At 37.9% G+C, this 20,255-nt stretch overlaps 1 protein-coding gene across 7 annotated transcripts in view; it reads right to left on the minus strand.

The window, feature by feature from the left end:
• Positions 1 to 20,255, minus strand: part of STIL (STIL centriolar assembly protein) — a 77,082-nt gene that overhangs the window by 30,372 nt on the left and 26,455 nt on the right. For 6 of the 7 annotated variants that reach the window (XM_042951059.1, XM_042951060.1, XM_042951058.1 and 3 more), the window contains 6 exons: positions 18,599 to 18,682; positions 17,210 to 17,296; positions 13,508 to 13,658; positions 10,301 to 10,410; positions 5,957 to 6,071; positions 2,769 to 3,707 (listed from right to left, as the gene is read on the minus strand). In XM_042951059.1, coding sequence (XP_042806993.1) covers positions 2,769 to 3,707; positions 5,957 to 6,071; positions 10,301 to 10,410; positions 13,508 to 13,658; positions 17,210 to 17,296; positions 18,599 to 18,682 — 1,486 coding nt within the window. The remainder of the gene's footprint in view (positions 1 to 2,768; positions 3,708 to 5,956; positions 6,072 to 10,300; positions 10,411 to 13,507; positions 13,659 to 17,209; positions 17,297 to 18,598; positions 18,683 to 20,255) is intronic. The other variant, XM_042951062.1, reaches the window with a different exon arrangement.

Raw genomic sequence — 20,255 nt, forward strand, 5'->3', positions numbered from 1 at the left:
AATGTGTTTAATTCGTCTCACTTATTTCAGCAAATTAACTTTACTAATATAAGAAAATATAACTTATCCACAAATTATCAAGATAGGTAGAAATACAGCCTGCATTAATAATACAAAATAGCCTATGTACTTATAGTGGTTTGTAGCATAGACTTTGGTGTCATGATGTAAGTTTAAATCCTACTCTGCTACCTTTTGGATAAGCTTTTTAACCACTATGAGCTTCAATATCACCTAAAGCTAAAGTAGTCGTAAGGATTAAGAGACAAATAAAATAGTTTTAACTTTTTGACTGCTGACTGCAGTTAGGTCCTACACTAACCACTTGATACACGTACATACACACACACACATAAACTCATTTAACCATCAAATCTACATGTAATAGCAATCACTGCTCCCAATTCACAGATGAGAAGAGTGAGGTTTAGAGAAATCACACAAGAATCACAAGAATCACACAAGCTTGATAATAAAGCTATAGTAATTAACTAAATAGTACTCATGCTGGAATAGACAGGCAAATCAATGGAGAATATGGTACAGAAATAGATACAAATACATGGTACTTCTATTATAAAAAAATACATCTCCAATCATTAACAAAAGATCCATTATTCAATAAATATATGAGGCCAGTTATCTGATTATTAAAAAGGGAAAAATCTCTTATCTCACATATCAAAATAAAGCAAAAAATATAATTCTGAAGGGGGAGAGAAGATGAAGAATGTATTTTTTACAATCTGGAAGAGAAAAGGGCTTTCTAAACATAATTAACACCCAAAAAGAAAATGATAAATCTAATTATATCTAAACTGGAATATTCTGTACAAACAAATGGTTAAAACACAAAACATTTAACACAAACTGTAAGAAATGCTTACCACATACATATGATAAAAAAATCAATTTCCTCAATATACAATGAGCTCTTAAAAATTTAATTAGAAAAAAACCTAAAATGGGTAAATGACAGACTTTATACAAAGAAAAAATAGCCAATAAATAATAAAATGATCAATCTTGATTATAATAATATAGTGCAAATTAAAACAATTTCTACTTATGACTGATACTCATTTTTTATTTAAGAGAGAGCGTGCGAGCAGGGGAAAGGGGTGAAAAGAGAGAAAGAAAGAGAGAAAGGGAGAATCTCAAGCTGAAACATTTAGCTACATTAAAATTTCTGCCAAATATCTGTAAGGATTTATAAAAATCAAGCTTATATTTTACAATTTCAGAGAATTTACCTAGGTTTAAAAACCAGCAAAACTACATTTTTCTCAAGTGTCTCATCTATACCATTTTTAAGCAGCATTTTTATTTATTTGTATTTTATTTATTTTAAAAAGTTTACTTTGAGAGAGAGAGAGCACATGCACAAGCATGCAAGGGGGGGAAAGGACAGAGAGAGAGAGAGAGAGAGAGAGAGAGAGAGAGGAAACCCCAAGCAGGCCCCACACTGCCAGAATGGAACCCAACACAGGGTTTGGCCTCAGAAATGAAAGATCATGAACTGAGCCAAAATCAAGAGTCTTTTAACCAGCTCAGCCACCCAGACACCCCTATTTATATATTTATTTTTAAGTTTACTTATCTAAGTAATCTCTACACCCAATGTGGGGCATGAACTCATGACCCTGAAATCAAGAGTCCCATGCTCTTCTGACTGAGCTAGCCAGGTATCTTTAAGCAGAATTTTTTATATATCATTACCTTTTTTTGTTTTTGCAAAATGCAAAACAACTTTACAAAACAAAGATGTTAAAAAATCATACATGCATATAATGCCGATTATACATATATTTGCATAGTTATAGGATGATGGAAGAAGTATAGAAGAATATATTTCAGGTTGTTTTCATTCATACTCATGGGAACGGGAAGGAAGATGGTAGGGGATTTGGGGTACATACGTGGAGGAAAGGTGCCAGTAAGGAAAGGGAAAAAAAAAAAACAACGGCACAAAACTGAATGGTGTAATATAATTAAAAGACTAAAAACTGCCATAAATGCCTGAAGAAAGGAAGCATTTCATAATATAATGAATGAAATCCATCTAGTATAGATACACAGAAGATGTTCCAGAACTACTCTTGAAAGGTACACTGGCTGAAACTTATTAAACATACTACAGGGTTGACAAGTTAGAGACGCATCAGAATCCATTGTGCAGGCTTTATATCTAGTGGTATACCAAGGTCTAGTAAATTACATAGACTTTCTGTTAGAGGCAACAAATGAAAAGAAAAATGCAGTTATATTGTAGGTTAGGATACACACCAGGCAGAGAAGAAAAGGCCTGCTTTCTACTCCTGGTTCTACTCCTAACTAGCAATGTGTCATTGTCTAAAGTATACTCTCTCTAATCCCTTTTGCATTTATCTGTAAAACAACAGGAACTAGAATCCACTTTCCAAGTTTCCTTCTAGTTCTGATATTCTACAATTTTTTTTAATGTTTATTTATTTTGAAAGACAGAGAGAGCAAGCAGGGGAGGGGCAAAGAGAGAGAAGAAAGAGAATTTCAAGCAGGCTCTGAGCCATCAGCACAGACCCCAATGGGGGGGCTCTAAGTTACTTACGAATCAGGAGACTGACCTGAGCAGAAATCAAGAGTCAGACACTCAACCAATGGAGCCACCTGGGCACCCCTGATATTCTACAGTTTTACTCCATAAAATGTAATTACTGAAGAATTGCCAGTTATTTTTAAGTAATCATATTAATACCAAGAACTTAGAAGAAGTAAGAAAGCTTGCAAACCTGTGCCTGAAGCAGTCTCAGCTGTCTGTCCTGTTCTGTGAGGAACCTATATGCATCCGGAGACAGTCCCATCATTCCATTATCTGGCCCGGTCTTGGGTGTGTGTGTGCACACTGCACAGGGCCGTGGGTTACATGCGTCCACGTGTGAAGGCAGTCTTGCCACAGGCGATGGTTCCACAGTGCTGTGGGGAGGGCAACCACCCGTGCTTCCCTGGGGTCTCAAGGCTATAGGACTACTTGAAGCACAGAATGCATTAGAGTACAGAGCTGGACATCCACCTGGGTGAAATAACGAATGTTTGTGAAGGGCTTCAGACTGGAGGTCTTGAATGGACCCCACTGTATTCATTCCTTGCCAAGAATTTACTGGACTATACTGAATATGGCCATGATGCTGACAACAACTGCAGACATTTGTAGAATAGTAAGATGGTGGTGGTGGAGTAGGTATCTGAAGTTCCATTGGTCTTCCTGAATTACAGGATGAAAAAACAAAATTGTGTGGGTGGGTCTGTGAGGCAAGAGAAGACTGCTTGGAATTAAATGTGGAGGATCCTATAAGATATTCTTCTTTGTGTAAATTTGTATCAGGAGATGGCCCATTAAGAGAAGATGGTTTACCACTGTTCCTGTTATGGGGGTTCCCTTTTTTACAGGTAGATGATTGTCTTACTTCGCCATGTCTTAAAGGAACAGTGCTCTGGGTTAACTGATTTGGTAACCCTCTCAAGGAAGGCTCTCCAGCTTTAGCTTCTAGGTTGTGTTCGTCATCATAAAGCTGGGGTTGCAATGGATCCAAGTGTTCAGAGAGGTTAATCAACAAAGAAGGGTTTTCATTATTCACCATTTCCAATGGCTTAGGAAGAGGATTTGATTCTAAGAAATTGCCATCCAACACAAGCGAAAGTTCAGGAACTGATGGTTGGATCTTAGAAACCTATAAATGGGAAATAAATGAAAGAGGGAAAGTATTTTTTAGGATGCCTCACTTTCTTCACACTAATATTTTCCAAATTATATCCAGTTACTTATTAAAAAGTGTTTATTCTTGGGGCGCCTGGGTGGCGCAGTCGGTTAAGCGTCCGACTTCAGCCAGGTCACGATCTCACGGTCCGTGAGTTCGAGCCCCGCGTCAGGCTCTGGGCTGATGGCTCGGAGCCTGGAGCCTGTTTCCGATTCTGTGTCTCCCTCTCTCTCTGCCCCTCCCCGTCCATGCTCTGTCTCTCTCTGTCCCAAAAAAATAAATAAAAAACGTTGAAAAAAAAAAAAAAAAAAAAGTGTTTATTCTTTATTTAGACAGTTGACACATATTTTCTGGGCATCTTCTACGTGCCAGCACTAGGAATGTAACTGTGAGGAAAATAAACAAGGTCCCTGCCCTAACAAACTTACTTAACAATGGAATTCCTTTTATTGGAACACTGATTATTGTTGCTTAAATCACATAACACAATATGGGAAACTGTTTTATAATAGACTTTTTTTTTACCCTCTCCCCATAAAAAAAATTATCGCTGGCAGAATGCTTTAATAGATCTAGTAGCAAATAATGTTTCTGTATCTTAGGTGATAAAAGATCTTTCAATAAATATTTCAGAATATTTTTCTACTAAGTAAAATTATTCACTGTTCTTTTTATCAATACCAACTAGTAATTGGAAGAGCAGAAAAAAGTAAACAATACTCGCTGTGGTAAATTTGGTTATAATTTGATAGTAATTTTTAAAAATCTTTCCCATTCCTGGGGCACCTGGATGGCTGTTGGTTAAGTGTACAACTCTTTCTCTCTTTTTTTAATGTTTTAATGTTTATTTATTTATTTATTATTATTTTTTTTTAATGATTTTTTTTTAACGTTTATTTATTTTTGAGACAGAGACAGAGCATGAACGGGGGAGGGTCAGAGAGAGGGAGACACAGAATCTGAAACAGGCTCCAGGCTCTGAGCTGTCAGGACAGAGCCCAACACGGGGCTTGAACTCACGGACCATGAGATCATGACTTAAGCCGAAGTCGGCCGCTTAACCAACTGAGCCACCCAGGCGCCCCTATTTATTATTCTCAAAATCATGTTCATTTATTTGTTCTTGAGAGAAAGAGACAGAGTGCACAAAGTGGGGGGGGGGGGGGGTCAGAGAGAGAGGGAGACACAGAATGTGAAGCAGGCTCCAGGCTCCAACCTGTCAGTGCAGAGCCTGATGCGGGGCTCGAGCCCACAAACCATGAGATCATGATCCGAGCCAAAGTCAGATGTTTAACTGACTGAGACACCCAGGCGCCCCTAACGTTTATTTATTTTTTATAAAGAGAGAGAGGGAGAGAGAGAGAGAGAGAGAGAGAAAGCGCACGCATGGGCAGGGGAGGGCAGGGAGAGAGGGAGACACAGAATCCAAAGCAGGCTCCAGGTTCTGAGCTGTCCACACAGAGTCCCACATGGGGCTTGAACTAACGAACCATGAGATCATAACCTGAGCCGAAGTCAGTGTCTTAACTGACTAAGCCCACCCTGGCGCCCCCGACTTTTTTTCGCCTCAGGTCAAGATCACAGAGTTCATGCAATCCAGCCCTATGCCGGGCTCTGCACTGATAGTGCAGGGCCTGCTTGGGATTCTCTCTCTCCCTTTCTTTCTGTCCCTCACCTACTTTCCTCTAATAAGTAATTAGTCCAATTAAGGCACAACAATTCTACAATCAAAAAATTATGACAGATTAGCAATCTCCAAAATCAAGTATCATGTTTTCTCAGATTTGGTTAATAAGAATCACTGTCAAGTTCTGGTGGTAGTACAGAATGTTGAGCCTACATGGGTTTTTTAAAAGCACCAGGTTCTGAAACCAAACCTCCTGAACTACTAGCTTTACTGAATTCCAATTTTACTACTTACTAGTTGTTTAATACTGGGCAGGTACTTAATCAATCTGTGCCTCAGTATTCTCTGGAAGTAGTAATAAAAGGTACTTATTACAATATGTACACACATATGTATATATATCGCATACAATAATTACACATACTTGTGAGAAATATCTGTATCTATATATATAGATATAGCCACATTGATATATAGCTAGATACATCTTAGAATAAAAATTAAATAAGTTTCAGGTAATATTATTGAATGCTTTAACATGAAGAGATTTTCGGTTTCTAAACAATAGGTGGGCTCTTTATAAGATCAGTGATACCTTCTGACTCACAGGATGAGGACTAGGAATTGGTCTTGGAGAAAAATCTTCATCTTCAACACCAGAGTCATGATCATTTATTGGCATCTTCCCTGGAGATAACTTTTGGGAAGACCTAAAAAATAGAAGGGAATAAAGAAAAGTCTTCAGTAATCTTATTTGTTCATTTGTTCTTTCTTTTTGAAAGTGAATAAAGTCCTTTAATAAACCATAGTAGTATCTGGATCATTTAATTTAGTATTTGACAACCACAAATTATTTTTTTTCGGGCCAGTGTTAGCTGCCTAGGAAAGCTGGTGCAGTCAGATTCATGCTTAATAAACTACTTCTCTTTGCCTGATCGCGGGAAGTTTACAAAATATCAGGGGCACCTGGGTGGCTCAGTCAGTTACGCATCTGTCTTCAGCTCAGGTCATAATCTTACAGTTCGTGGGTTTGAGCCCTGCGTCAGGCTCTGTGCGGACAGCTCAGAGCCTGGAGCCTGCTTTGGATTCTGTGTCTCCCTCTCTCTCTGCCCCTCCCCTGCTGGCGCTCTGTCTCTCTCAAAAATAAATAAACATTAAAAAAATTTTAAAAATATATATGTATCAACAGTTACTGAGCATCTTCCGATTAACACTTTGAGGAATGTAGTTATAAATAAGGCATAGGGCTTGCCATAGCAAAACTTTAGGGGCGCCTGGGTGGCTCCATTGGTTGAGCATCTGATTCTTGGTTTTGATTCAGGTCATGATCTCAGGGTCGTGGGACTGAGCCCCTTGTCAGGCTCGGTGCTGAGTGTGGCACCTGCTTGAAATTCTTTGTCCTTCCCCTGCGCACGTGTGCACAGTCTCTCTCTCAAATTAAAAAAAGAATTATAATCTGGTGACAGAGCTGTACACTCACTGCATTAAACACTGTGTTAAAAAGGGAACTTAAGAGAGAACTACTACACTTTCCTGCGTACTGATAGCTGTGATGGGAGAGCTTGGAGGAGGTGCCTCCTCCTACTGAGTCAGTTGTAGTCATTGGGTCACAGCCGCCTGCCCCAATAGAACACAGACACGATTTTGAGTACTGAGTTTCAAAAGCCAAAATTAGAGTTTAAAATAAAATCTGGAAGACTATATGCATCAGATTTTTTTGCATCCTAGATAAAGTCTCAATAGGATGAGTTCAGGGAAGAGAAAAGCCAGAAGGAAGCTAAAAGAGCACAGACATTGATGGAATCCCTAGAAAGTGTCCTACATCCTGTCTCTCTGGTCAGGGAGCACAAAGAAGCCCCCAGGTAGGAGGTCTGACAGCAGAAGAGACCTTTGCCTAAACCCTGGTGGTCTGGAGAAGCAAACACAGAGTTCTTTCTGCACCAAGGTGCTGCAATGAAACAATCCGAATGTCTGCATGGTGTGTTTAAGCAGCAGGGTCTGCACTCAGTCCCATAAAGTTCTCCCCCTACACCCAAGAATGACGTGGAGAATATTATTGTATCCCCTGTGCCTCAGGGTAGCACAGACATGACAGAGAACCAACGACCTGACTAGAGTAAGGAGGTCACAGCAGAAGCCTGCACAAACCTACTGCCAAAGACCAGACGCAAATGAAAACATCTCAGCAGATGGCAGCTTGGATGGATGATAATCATGTCACCCCACGACACTACTACTGGCACAGCATTAATTCCTCCAAATTGCATATAACCTCAGAGGAAAGAAGACAAACAGAATTTGAATTACTGAAATTTGGTTTCTATAACCAATTGGGTGGTCAAATTAGAAATTAAGTTCAATTACTTTTAAAAAGAAAAAAGTTAACATTTTTGAAAACCTGAGTTTGTGGCAAGGAATTAATATTTGCTACATATTTACTTGTGGTAACACAAACGTGTAAACACACATAAAATTTCTGACATTGAGCAATAAAATCCATTTCTGAGCTTTTGTAGGACCCAAGGCAAAAAGAAAAAACTTTATGTTGTATAACTATATCATCAGTTCTTTAGGTGAGATGAACATTTTCCTAAAATCTAAAAATGATCATTCCTAAAGCTCTGATCAGAGTTGAAAACTGGCAAAGTTTTCAAAAACAATGTTAAAGAAATTGGGGCACTGGGGTGGCTCAGTCTGTTAAGTGTCCGACTTCAGCTCCAGTCACGATCTCATGGTTTGTGAATTTGAGCCCTGCATGGGGCTCTGCTCCGACAGCTCAGACCCTGAAGCCTGCTTCAGATTCTGTCTCCCCTTTTCTGTGTGTCCCTCCCCAACTTATGCTCTCAATCTCTCTTTCAAAAGTAAGTAAATAACTTTAAGAAAAAAATGAAGAAAAAAAAAGAAATTATAAGTGTCTCCTAAATTTGGCTTTTTCTTCCATAAATAATCCATAAAATCTTGAATAAAGACTTAAAAAGACAGTGACAGTATTCCTGAAAACCTGTAAGAACATAGGTTTCTGGTGATCTAACCTATTCCCAGGATAAGTTAAAATGCCCAAAGATGGAGAGAGCACACCTCAGGTATGTCTAATCTTCAAAACCTGTAACTATGTTTACCGCACTTGGGAAAAGGAAGTTTGCAGATGTGATTAAGTTAAGGATCTTGAGATATGAAGATTATCCTAGATTACCCAGGTAGGCTCAATGTAATCACAAGGGCCCTTATACAATGGAGGCAAATGGGTCAGAGTCAGAGAAGAAGATGTGAGGATAGAAGAAGTCAGAGAGAGATCTGAAGATGTTATACTGCTAACTTTGAAGACAGAGTAAGGGGCCACCAGACAAGTGATGCGCATGGCCTCTAGAAGGTGGAAAAGGGAATAAGATGGATTCTCTACTAAAGCTTCCAGAAGGAATGCAGCCCTCTCACCACTTTGACTTTAGCCTCAAAGACCATCTCAGACTTCTGACCTTCCAAACTGGAAAATAATAAATCTGTATTGTTTTTAAGTTGGCAAGTTTGTGGTAATTTCTTAGAGCAGCAACCAGAAACTAATACAGATTCAGTCATAATTGCCATTTTACAGATGGAATAATGATGTATAGAACCAGGATTTGAATGCAGATATCTTACACCATAAACTGAGCTCACAACTATTATGTTGTGACCTCTATAAATAATTGGTATAGTTGGCAATTATTTTAAAATTGTATCATAGTTAATTTCCACCTACAGAATCAAGTGATGAATGAATCGTATAAAAAAAGTCAAGCCATTTTCTCAATCACCGCAATAACCTATAATGAACCTTACACCTCCTGTTTTGCATGCAAGATACTAAACAGTATTATAAAGGGGCCCAAAGACAGGTTAAGGTTATATTCAAAACGTTGAGAAAAGGACAAATTAACCACTAGGGCAAGTTAAAATAACATTTGTAGGGGTATCTGGCTGGCTCAGTCAGTAGAGCATGTGACTCCAGTAATATGGAGAACATTCAACACTTCATCACTGGACTATAAATTTCACGAGGGAAGAAATCTGTATGTTTTTAATACCACCATATCTCCAGTCTTTAGCACATTACCTGGCATACAGGAGAATACATGAGAAAGGTGGGATAGGGATATGAAGGGTTAATTTTATGTGTCAACTTGGCTAGGCCACAATAACCAGATATTTGGTCAATCGTTATTATAGATGTTTGTATGAAGGTATTTTTAGACGAGATTAACATTAAAGTCACTAGACTCCAAGTAAAGCAAATGATCCTCCAAAATGTAGACAGGCCTCATCCAGTCAGCTGATGGCTTTAATAGAACAAAGAACGACCCCCTGCAAGAAGAGGGAATTCTGCTAGCAGACATTTGGACTCTAAATGCAACTCTTCTCAGCCTCCGTAACTGCAGGAACCAATTCCATAAAACAAAGCTTTCTCTCTCTCTCTCCCTCTCTCTCCTTCTCTCTCTCTCCATCCTGTTGGTTTTGTTTTTCTGGAGAACCCTAATACAATGGAGTATCTTTTTTTTTACCAGGAAAAGTATATACTGACCCAAAAAATCACAGCCAGTATTCACTTAATACTCCCCAAGAGCATTTTCTTTTTTAGGTAGAGAAGTTTTTTTACCACAGTTTCTCGGATAGGCCCAAGTTTAAAACTACAAGTCAGAGAAGAACACACAGAAGGCAAACTAAACAAAAACAGGAGCTTCTTCCTAAGCAAGATAATTTGACACTTCCTGCCCCTATGTAATAAAGCAACTCAAATGACGACTACATTAAAGTTGTCACTTCATCCGAGTATGAAGTAATGCATGGACATCTTATGATATAAGATAATACAATCAGTTTCATCAGATTAGGGAGTTACTTTCATTACTCATTAAAGCTAATGAATATAATAAAAAAAAGTACACATGAAAATAGTATCTTTTACCTTTTAATTGAAAGATTCTTGGAAACTTTGTTGAAAAACTCTGTTTCTGCATTTTGGCTTTCAGCAGTCAGTTCAAAATGGATTGACTTTTTATCAGAAGGTTCAACATTCTGAAATAAAGAAGGGCATACTTTGAGAGCTGACTTAAATAGAAACAACAGAGAATTCTATTTAGATGAAAAGTAGCTCTGAGGGGCACCTGGGTGGCTGTCGCCTCTGACTTGATTTCAGCTCAGGTCACGGTTCGTGGGTTCAAGCCCTGAGTCAGGCTCTGTGCTGATGGCGCAGAGCCTGCTTGGGATTCTCTCTCTCTCTCTTTCTCTCTGCCCCTCCCCCACTCCTACTCTTATGCTCACTTGCTCTCTCAAAATGAATGAATGAATGAATGAAAAGTAGCTCTGAAACAATGGGAGGTAGGAGACTTATTTCTATTACTGTAACCTTTTAAAAAAAATTGTTTTTAAAATTGAGATATAACAGACACATCACATTAGTTTCAGGCATACAACATAATGATTTGATATTTGCATATATTGCAAAATGCTCACAATAAGTCTAGTTAACATCCATTACCGTACAAAGTTATAATTCTTTTTCCTTGTGCTGAGAACTTTCTTTTTTTTAAGTGTTTATTTTTGAGAGAGAGAGAAACAAAGAGTGTGTGCAAGGGGCAGAGAGGGAGACAAAGGATCTGAAGCAGGCTCTGTGCTGACAGCACAGAGTCTAGTGCAGGGTTCAAACTCACAAACTGTGAGATCATGACCTGAGCCAAAGTCGGACGCTTAACCAACTGAGCCACCCAGGTGCCCCGCCTTTTGTTGAGAACTTTTAAGATCTACTGTCTTAGCAACTCTCAAATATATACTATTAAATATAGTCAACATGCTGTATGTTAGATCCTCATGTCTTATTTTAGAACTGAAAGTTTGTACCTTTTTTTTTTAATTTTTTTTTTTTTAACTTTTTAAATTTATTTTTGAGACAGAGAGAGACAGAACATGAACAGGGGAGGGGCAGAGAGAGAGGGAGACACAGAATCTGAAACAGGCTCCAGGCTCTGAGCGGTTAGCACAGAGCCCGACGCAGGGCTCGAACTCACGGACTGTGAGATCATGACCTGAGCCGAAGTTGGGACGCTTAACCGACCAAGCCACCCAGGCGCCCTGAAAGTTTGTACCTTTTGACTCTCTTCACCCATTCTGCCCACCCCAAACCATACTGCAACAATATGTTTTCTGTATCTATGAGTACAGTTTGATCATTTTTTTTTCACTTAGCATAATACCATGTTGTCACAAATGACAGTATTTCTTTTTTATGGCTGAATAACATTCCACCGTGTGTGTGTGTGTGTATGTGTGTGTGTGTACACACATTTTCTTTATCCATTCATCCATCAATGGATACGGATACTTAGGTTGCTTCCATGTCTTGGCTACTGTAAAATAGTATTGCACTGAATATGGGGGTGCAAATACCTTTTCAAGTTTGTGTTTTCATTTCCTTTGGATAAATATCCAGAAGTGTAATTCCTTAAACATGTTAGTTCTATTTTTATGTAACCTTTTTAAACTGTCCATTTCCCTGCTACATAAATGAAAGCGAGAACTTAATTACCTGTATTATGTAACTTACTCAATAATCAATAATAATCAGTTACCAATAACTGAACTGAGGATATAACATAAAGAATGAGTAAATGATATTTGTCTCTAAAATGGAAGTAAATTATTAGACCTCACTTAAAATAATTATATTTATAATTAAAATACAAAAACTTGATTCATGAACTGATAGCCTATAAATAAATTAAAGAAGGCACAAAGGGTGCCTGGGTGACTCAGTCAGTTAAGCATCTGACTCTTGATTTTGGCTCAGGTCATGATCTCATGGTTTGTGGGTTCTGCACTGACAGCAGAGAGCCTGCTTGGATTCTCTGTCTCCTCCTCTCTAACCCTCCCTCTCTCAAAAATAAATAAATACACATTTAAAAAAATAAATAAGGCACAAAATAAGATCAGAGCGAAAACACGATTATTTAAATATATTCAATATTTTTGTAATAAAATACAGAATTAAAAAAAAAGTTTTATTTAAATAATCTCTACACCCAACATGGGGCTTGAGCTCACAACCCCAAGATCAAGAGTTGCATGCTCTTCTGACTAAGCCAGACAGGCGCGCCCAGAATTTTTTTTATTATTGGTTTGAGACCTAGGACGATCAATCATTTTACTGAAAAGTGGTCTTTGAATGTTTTTACATCATGACACTTATGGTTTCAAAGATCTACTTTTTCTGTGACAATCACCTAGATGTATTTTTATGTGTTTTATGAGCTATAGCAACAATCTATTCTGATTCCTAGGATTATATATAAACACTGACTTTCTTTAATTTTAGAGACAGAGAGAGGAAGACAGAAAGCGACAGCACACAAGTCGGGGAGAGGGGCAGAGGGAGGGGGAGAGAGAATCTTAAGCAGGCTCCATACTCCGTGCAGAGCCCAGTGTGGGGGTCAATCCCACGACCCTGGGATCATGACCTGAGCTGAAACCAAGAGTTGGATGCTCAAATGACTGAGCTACTCAGGTGGCCCTAAACACTGACTTTCAAATGTGAGAAACCATTTGTTATATCTACACATTTAAAAAATAACAGGGCACACAAAATGCAAAGATCACAAACTAACTCTCAATATCATAAAATGATATATAAATTTCTTGATACTCTTCAAAGGTTTCAGAAAAAATTGGGTAAGTTATTCTGCGGAAAAGCTCTGATCCTGTATTACGGTTTGGTTCTGGAGACATGGTCTAAAATTTATAAAACGATATTAACCATAAATGAAGTTAATATTTAATAAGAATAATTATAAACAAAGCCTCATAGTCTGAGTTACTATTTATTTTAAAGGGTAAAAATCATTGGGTTTAAACTGCCAACAGGCAACCCTAACTAGTGATTACATGTTAGGAATCAGGGGCACCTGGGTGGCTCAGTTGGTTAAGTGTCCAACTCTTGGTTTCAGTTCAGGTCATGATCTCACAGTTTGTGCGATTGAGCCCCGCGTCAGGCTCCGCATTTACAGCACAGAGCCTGCTTGGGATTCTCTCTCTCTCTGCCCTTCCCCCGCTTGCTGTTTCTCACTCTCTCCAAAAAAAAAAAAAAAAAAAAAAAAAAGTGCTAGGTAATCAAATCACTTACTTTGAAAAGATGTAATGTTTCCTTGCTGGTTAGTAGCTGGAACTGAAGGTCAGATGACCTGCCATCACAGGGGAGGCATTCATAAAACTCAGGATCCTTATGTGTCACAGAATAGAGAACTATAATGAAATTTCCAGATTCTGAAAAAACCCTGGACAAAAAAATGCCATTAAATTAAAATTTACTGAGGATAATGAAAGTACACTTTTAAGAACTCCTACAAGAGTCTCTGAACCTAATTAATAAACTACTTAAACAGTCCAATGTTGGGAAGAAAACTGGGGAGCAAATTTATGCTTACTTTTTTAGTGTTACTGATTTTTAATTTTTAAAATACACTTTATTATAAAGTACATATTCCTTGTAAAAACTGTAAGCAAAATAGGGATATATAAAATAGAAAACCAACTCACTTTATGGTTTAATATATATCATTTTCTCCCAGGCATGCGAAAACATCTTATACAATCTAACAAAAATAGAACATACCATACATACTACAGTTGACCCTTGAACATAAGTTTGAACTGCACAGACCCACTTAAATATGAATTTTTGCCAATATAGCACAGTACTATAAATGTATTTACTCTTATGATTTTCTTAAGAACTTTCCTCCAGATTGCTGTATTGAAACATACTTGTAATATTGTCAGAACACGTAAAGTATATAATACATAGAACACAAAAAAATATGTGATAACTAACTAGGTTATCTATAAAGCTTCTGGTCAACGGTGAGCTAGCTATTAGTATAAGTTTCTGGGGAATCAAGTTTTGTGCAGTTTTTTTTTGTTGTTGTTTTTTTTAAGTAGGCTTCACACCCAGCGCAGAGCCCAATGCAGGGCTTGAACTCACGACCCTGAGATCAAGACCTAAGCTGAAATCAAAAGTCAGAGGTTTAACCGACTAAGCCACCTAGGTGCCCCCAGTTTTGTTTTTTTGTTTTTTGTTTTCTTTTTTTAAATAAACTCTACACCTAATGTGGGGCTTGAACTTATGACCCAGAAATCCAGAGTCACATGCTCTACTGACTGAGCCAGCCAGGCGCCCCTATATGCAGATCTTTGAACCTGCATTGTTCAAAGGTCAATTGTATTTGCAATTGCTATTTTTAAAACTTTTTTTTTAGTGTTTATTTATTTTTGAGAGACAGAGCACAAGTGGGGGAGGGACAGAGAGAAGAGGCACAGAACCTGAAGCAGGCTCCAGGCTCTGAGCTGTCCGCACAGAACCTGACACAGTGCTCGAACCTGTGAACCACGAGATCGTGACCTGAGCCGAAGTCGGTCACTTAACAGACTGAGCCATCCAGGCACCCCTGCAATTGCTATTTTTTTATTTGACTATCTTGGATTTCTTCCCATGTCACTATTCTATATTATACCTCAGACCTCTTTATTCTTTTTTAGTGACTAGCCAGTATTACAATTTATAGTTGTATCATTTTTAACTTCTAAGTGGGTGTTTTAATTATTTAAACATTTCATGATTATAAACACTTGATAAAAAACATTCATTTTATTATTCACTATATGACTCAACAAAAATATTTATGAAGTCATCACGAATCCTTAAAACCAGTGCAGATATCCCCTCTTTTCAAAAGTTCACATTAGGCCACTTCACTTTTATAGGAGACTACATTAGGAGAACCTGTTTTTACTAACCAAAAGAAATCTGAAGATTTTTGCTTTTACAATACAAAGGCAAAACCGAAAATAACGTGCAGCATCTGTTTTGCATGAGCCATTACAGAGACAGCACACACTGCATGAGAGGGGCCCCACCAGGCTCCTTCCCCAGGAACCACACTCAGTAGCTCAGTATCGAGCAGTCATAGCTTTGAACTCTATCTGTGAGTGTTGTGTTTTATCTCAATTTATTTTGTGCATCCATTAGCAAGACATGACCTAAGGTGTCAAAAAAGCCAGAGAGGTTATTTATTTTCTAGGTCTGGGAACGCTAAAAAATTTTCCCATATATATTAATGGTAATCTTTGCTTTACATCATTTCAACTTAAGCAAGGTTTCATAGAACACTCTGCTCTTTCAAATGGTGGGGGGTGGGAGGGTGGGAATGGGATGACAGCCTGCAGTTAAAAATACTTTTAGAAGGGGCACCTGGGTGGCTCAGTCGATTAAGCGACCCACTTCGGCTCGGGTCATGATCTCACGGTGCGTGAGTTCGAGCCCCGCGTCGGGCTCTGTGCTGACAGCTCGGAGCCTGGAGCCTGCCTCAGATTCTGTGTCTCTCTCTCTCTCTCTCTGCCCCTCCACTGCTCATGCTCTGTGTCTCTCTGTCTCTCAATAATAAATAAACGTTAAAAAATTAATAAAAAAAAAAATACTTTTAGAAAATAATAAACGAATAAAAACACTTTTAAGTAGTTGTCTCTCCTTGGTAAAACACTGAATGAAAAATAAGTGGGGATACATTACACCCTTAAAAACAAGAAGTGAGTGCTGTAGAGGCAGAATGTGTATTCTGCTCAATTCCTCTCTCTTGGGTCAGACAAGACCACTGTTCAGAATGTTGTAAAGTACCAACCTAAGCTATGCTAAGCAGTGCTAACTCTTCTCTGGTTCAAAGGGCTGGCAGAAATTAAGGAGTTCAGGTATCAAAGAAACTTCCTGGGGCGCCTGGGTGGCTCAGATGGTTAAGCACCTGACTCTTGGACCCTTGATTTCAGCTCAGGTCATGATCTCATGATTTGGGAGTTCAAGCCCCGTGTTGGGCTTTGCGCCGTGTCAGCTTGGAGCCTGCTTGGAATTCTCTCTCCCTCTCTCTCTACCCCTACCCCACTCATGCTCTCTCTCTTTCTCTCTCAAAAAAAAGAAATAAAATATTTTTAAAAGTATATTATAGCTACCCAAGGTAGACACAAACCGACCTGGAAATTTTTAATAGACGAGAAAGCTAAGAGGCAAATGTGGTATCACATACAAAATAAAAAATTAAATGAGGAATTGAGGGGCGCCTGGGTGGCTCATTTGGTTGAGTGTCTGACCATGATCTCATGGTTTGTGAGTTCGAGCCCTACATTGGGCTTGGTGCTCTCAGCGAGGAGCCTGCTTTGGATCCTCTGTCCCCCTCTCTCTTTCTGCCCCTCCCCAACTTGCACTCTCTCAAAAATAAATAAAAAAAACATTAAAAAATTAAATGAGGAGTTGAGGTTAGAAAATTTCTTTGTTAGCTCCAATGCTTGTGCTTCAGCTCCAGAAGAAAACTAAACATTTCATCTCAAATATTTCTTAGGGTACCAGTAGTAGCACTGTGTAATTTAATAAAACACAATAAGGCAACAAACTCAAACTCATTTTCAATCATTTAATTGAAAATTGATCTCTCTATTTTTAAAATAAGATGCTAGAAGAGATGATTTCTAGGGTTTTTTTCCCCACACCTAAAAAATGTATCGTCTATGTTACAGTCCTGTGGTTAGACAAGTGAATTCCTTCACATTTCTAAGTATCCTGCAACCTCACCTTTTTTGGTCTGGTTTTATTCCCATTTCATGTAAGATTTGTTTTTTTTAGTGTGCTTTCTTAGTCTTACAGTTTTTAAGTATTATAAAAATCTTCTGGTATGTAAATGTTATAAAAGTATTAAGGCACTGCATGAATTTTAAATGAGACCAGTAAAATATGAACAGGGGAGAAGGTCAAAATAAAATAACTACAAAATAAAATATCACTTGCCTTTCTTGAATAGAAGAACTGAACATGTATCGTAAGCAGCAAGCCCACACCTGAGGACTATAAATATGTATAATTCCAGACAGCCAACTAAAAGAAAAAATAGAAATTAAAAGCTTAGTAACTTCCAAATTAACACTTAGTGTGCTTTAGATTACCTTCTTCTCAAGGTAATAATATGGCAGAAATTCTTGGTATTCAGCAGCAATACATTTAATGGCTCATAAATATGAAATCTATAAACACCAGATCTCACTAATAATTAAAAGGAATACAGAGATATAGATATAGGTATAGGTATAGATATAGACGTAGACATAGATATAGACACAGACAAAGAGAGTTTCCTCTCTGCCCTATTCTCTCTGAGAGGACAAGAAAATGGTGGGAGACAAAATGGTTAACAATAGAAACTAGGAATCAATTAGAATCAATTAGCCTGGACTAGAAAGAATGGGGTGAATTAGGGAAGAATGAAGTGAGCAGGAGAATATAGTTAGCAAACTATAGGTATTGAGAGGATTAAATGCTGTAACATATATAAGCTGCCCAATACAAGGCTCTTATAGGCATTCACTTGGTATCAATAATCCATAACAAACACTGTACATTTCGTAGTCTACAGAACATTTGTGCCTTCTCATTTTTTAACTCTGCTCATACCAACAGTCCTCCCTTCTATTATCCAAACTCTTCAAGGTCCAGCTCAAATTTGCCTTCTTTAAGAAAATGTCCCTGTCATCTCTCTAATAAATACTAATAACACGCACTGTCTAGATTGCTCATCTCATAATAAATCATATACTTCCTTATTATTTTTCTATTTCTATTTGTATATTTTATTGCCTCACCTTTATTATGAAATTCCTTGGAGAGCTTTAAATCCCAACATAGTACTAATAGTACTATGCATAGGGTAAGCACTCAATAAATACTCAAAGAACATACATTTCTGACTGAATCATCTGTCTAAATGTTATTAACCACAAACTCTAAAGAAAACGCCATTCATACTAAAGGGAATTTCTGCAAAAACTGCCTGGCAGTGGATTTTAAAGTGTTATTCTGAGCCCTGGGTTCTTCAAGGTGCCTTGAAGGAAAGGGGGTAGTAATGAAGATTAAAGAAGCGGAGTTCGAAGGCTTCAACTTCAACCAATAGAATTTGACTTTATGTGTTTTATTTATTGGAGTTCTTCCTAAGATTGGGCAAAATATGGTTTTAACTGATTCTGCTATGAAAATAAGAAAACTTAAGAATCATTGGCCTCTGTGGCTTTACAAGGTGACTTAAGTATTAAGTTTATATTCATAGTACAACAGATGAACATGCTTATCATATACATTTGAATACATATGTGGCTAAAAAGGCTGTCATAATAATACAACACTTACATTCCCACTAATGGTAGAGAACAAATCTTGGGATCTGATTCCAGCAAAAGTAATAATTTGCGTGTTTCATCCATGGTAAGATATCTAAACAGAAGAAATTCATGTAAAAACAATTAAGAGTTTGTACTTTCTACCTAAAAGAGATAACCTAAGTACTTGAAGAAGCATATTTTAGGCAGAGAAGATGATTCAAATGAATGTCCCCCCCCCCAGAGAAAATAGTTCAAAATGTAGAAAAAAGAATTCAGTAATAGAGATTAAAGAGATTTAACATCTTAAATTTCTATTCAAATGATCATTAAGATCACACATCTTTTAAAAAATTATGCTCTAAAAGTGTCTGCTCTTTTTAAAAAATTGTGCTCTAAAAGCGTCCGCTTATTTTAATTGGGAATAGTAAAATCAAGGCTGACAATTTCAGATTCAAAGAGGTTTCCCAAAGAGAAGTGGATTTCCTACTACTAGAAGTGTTCAAGCATCCAGGTGACTTCACAAGAATGCAGCAGATGTGACTTCTCACTGAAGGTAGCTGAATTAGATGAGTTATGCTCAACCTTCCATGCACTACATTCCTCCAACCATTATCAGAAAACATTAGAACCAACATGACAGAACCTCAAAATTCACTTTTTCCTAAAAGGACATTATACCACATTTATACTCTGTTATTGTTTTATTATTTACAGTAAGGTGGTGTTTTTTTTTTTTTTTTACAGTAATCTCTACACCCAATGTGGGGCTTGAACTCAAGACCCCGAGATCTAAAGTCACATGCTCCAACAACCAAGCCAGCCAGGTGCTCCTATTACTGACAGTAAGTTTTAAGGGCATGAATAACGATAGAATTGTCAAGAATTAATTTTATCGTTATGGTTTTTTTTTTTAAATTTGAGAGACAGAGCGAGCACGAATGTGTGTACGTTCAAGCCGGGGAAAGGGGCAGAGGCAGAGAGAAAAGAATCTTAAGCAGGCTCCAAGCTCAGTGCAGAGCCCAACGCGGGGCTCAATCCCAGGACCCTGGGATCATGAGCCGAAATCACGAGTTGGACGCTCAACCAACCGAGCCACCCAGGTACCCCTATCATTATGGCTTTAAAACACAAAAATAAAAATACCATTAGTCTTGGTAATACCACTGAGGACATATTTTATTGCTACAATAACCTTAAAACACAAAGATAATGAGTTTTATCGGGCCATGTGACAAGATGATTAAGCCTGAGTTGGCAGGGAGATTTATGGATCAATAATGACACTTAGGGGTGCCTGGCTGGCACAGTCAGTGGAGCATGTGACTCTCGATCTTGGGGTTGTAGGTGCAAGCCCCATGCTGGGCCAAGAGATTATTTAAAAATAAAATCTTAACTACAAAAATGACACTTAAACCTGCTTTGAAAGCTCTTCTGCCTTCACCATCTGATAAATTTCTATTCTTTAGTTTGGACACACATTCCTGCTTTCCCTGCACTATATATAAGCCCCTATTATGTTTACCTGCATCGTGTTTACGCAAGAATATACTTAACAGACAATAAATATGGTTTTTACCTATTTAATTCTAGTGTCTAACACAATACTTATTCCATAATGGATCCTAATAAATATCAGGGTAAATAAATGAATGTGGTCAAGGGAAAGGACAAACGTCACAAATTAA

Source organism: Panthera leo, chromosome C1 (genome assembly GCF_018350215.1).
Source record: "Panthera leo isolate Ple1 chromosome C1, P.leo_Ple1_pat1.1, whole genome shotgun sequence".
Lineage (NCBI taxonomy): Eukaryota > Metazoa > Chordata > Mammalia > Carnivora > Felidae > Panthera > Panthera leo.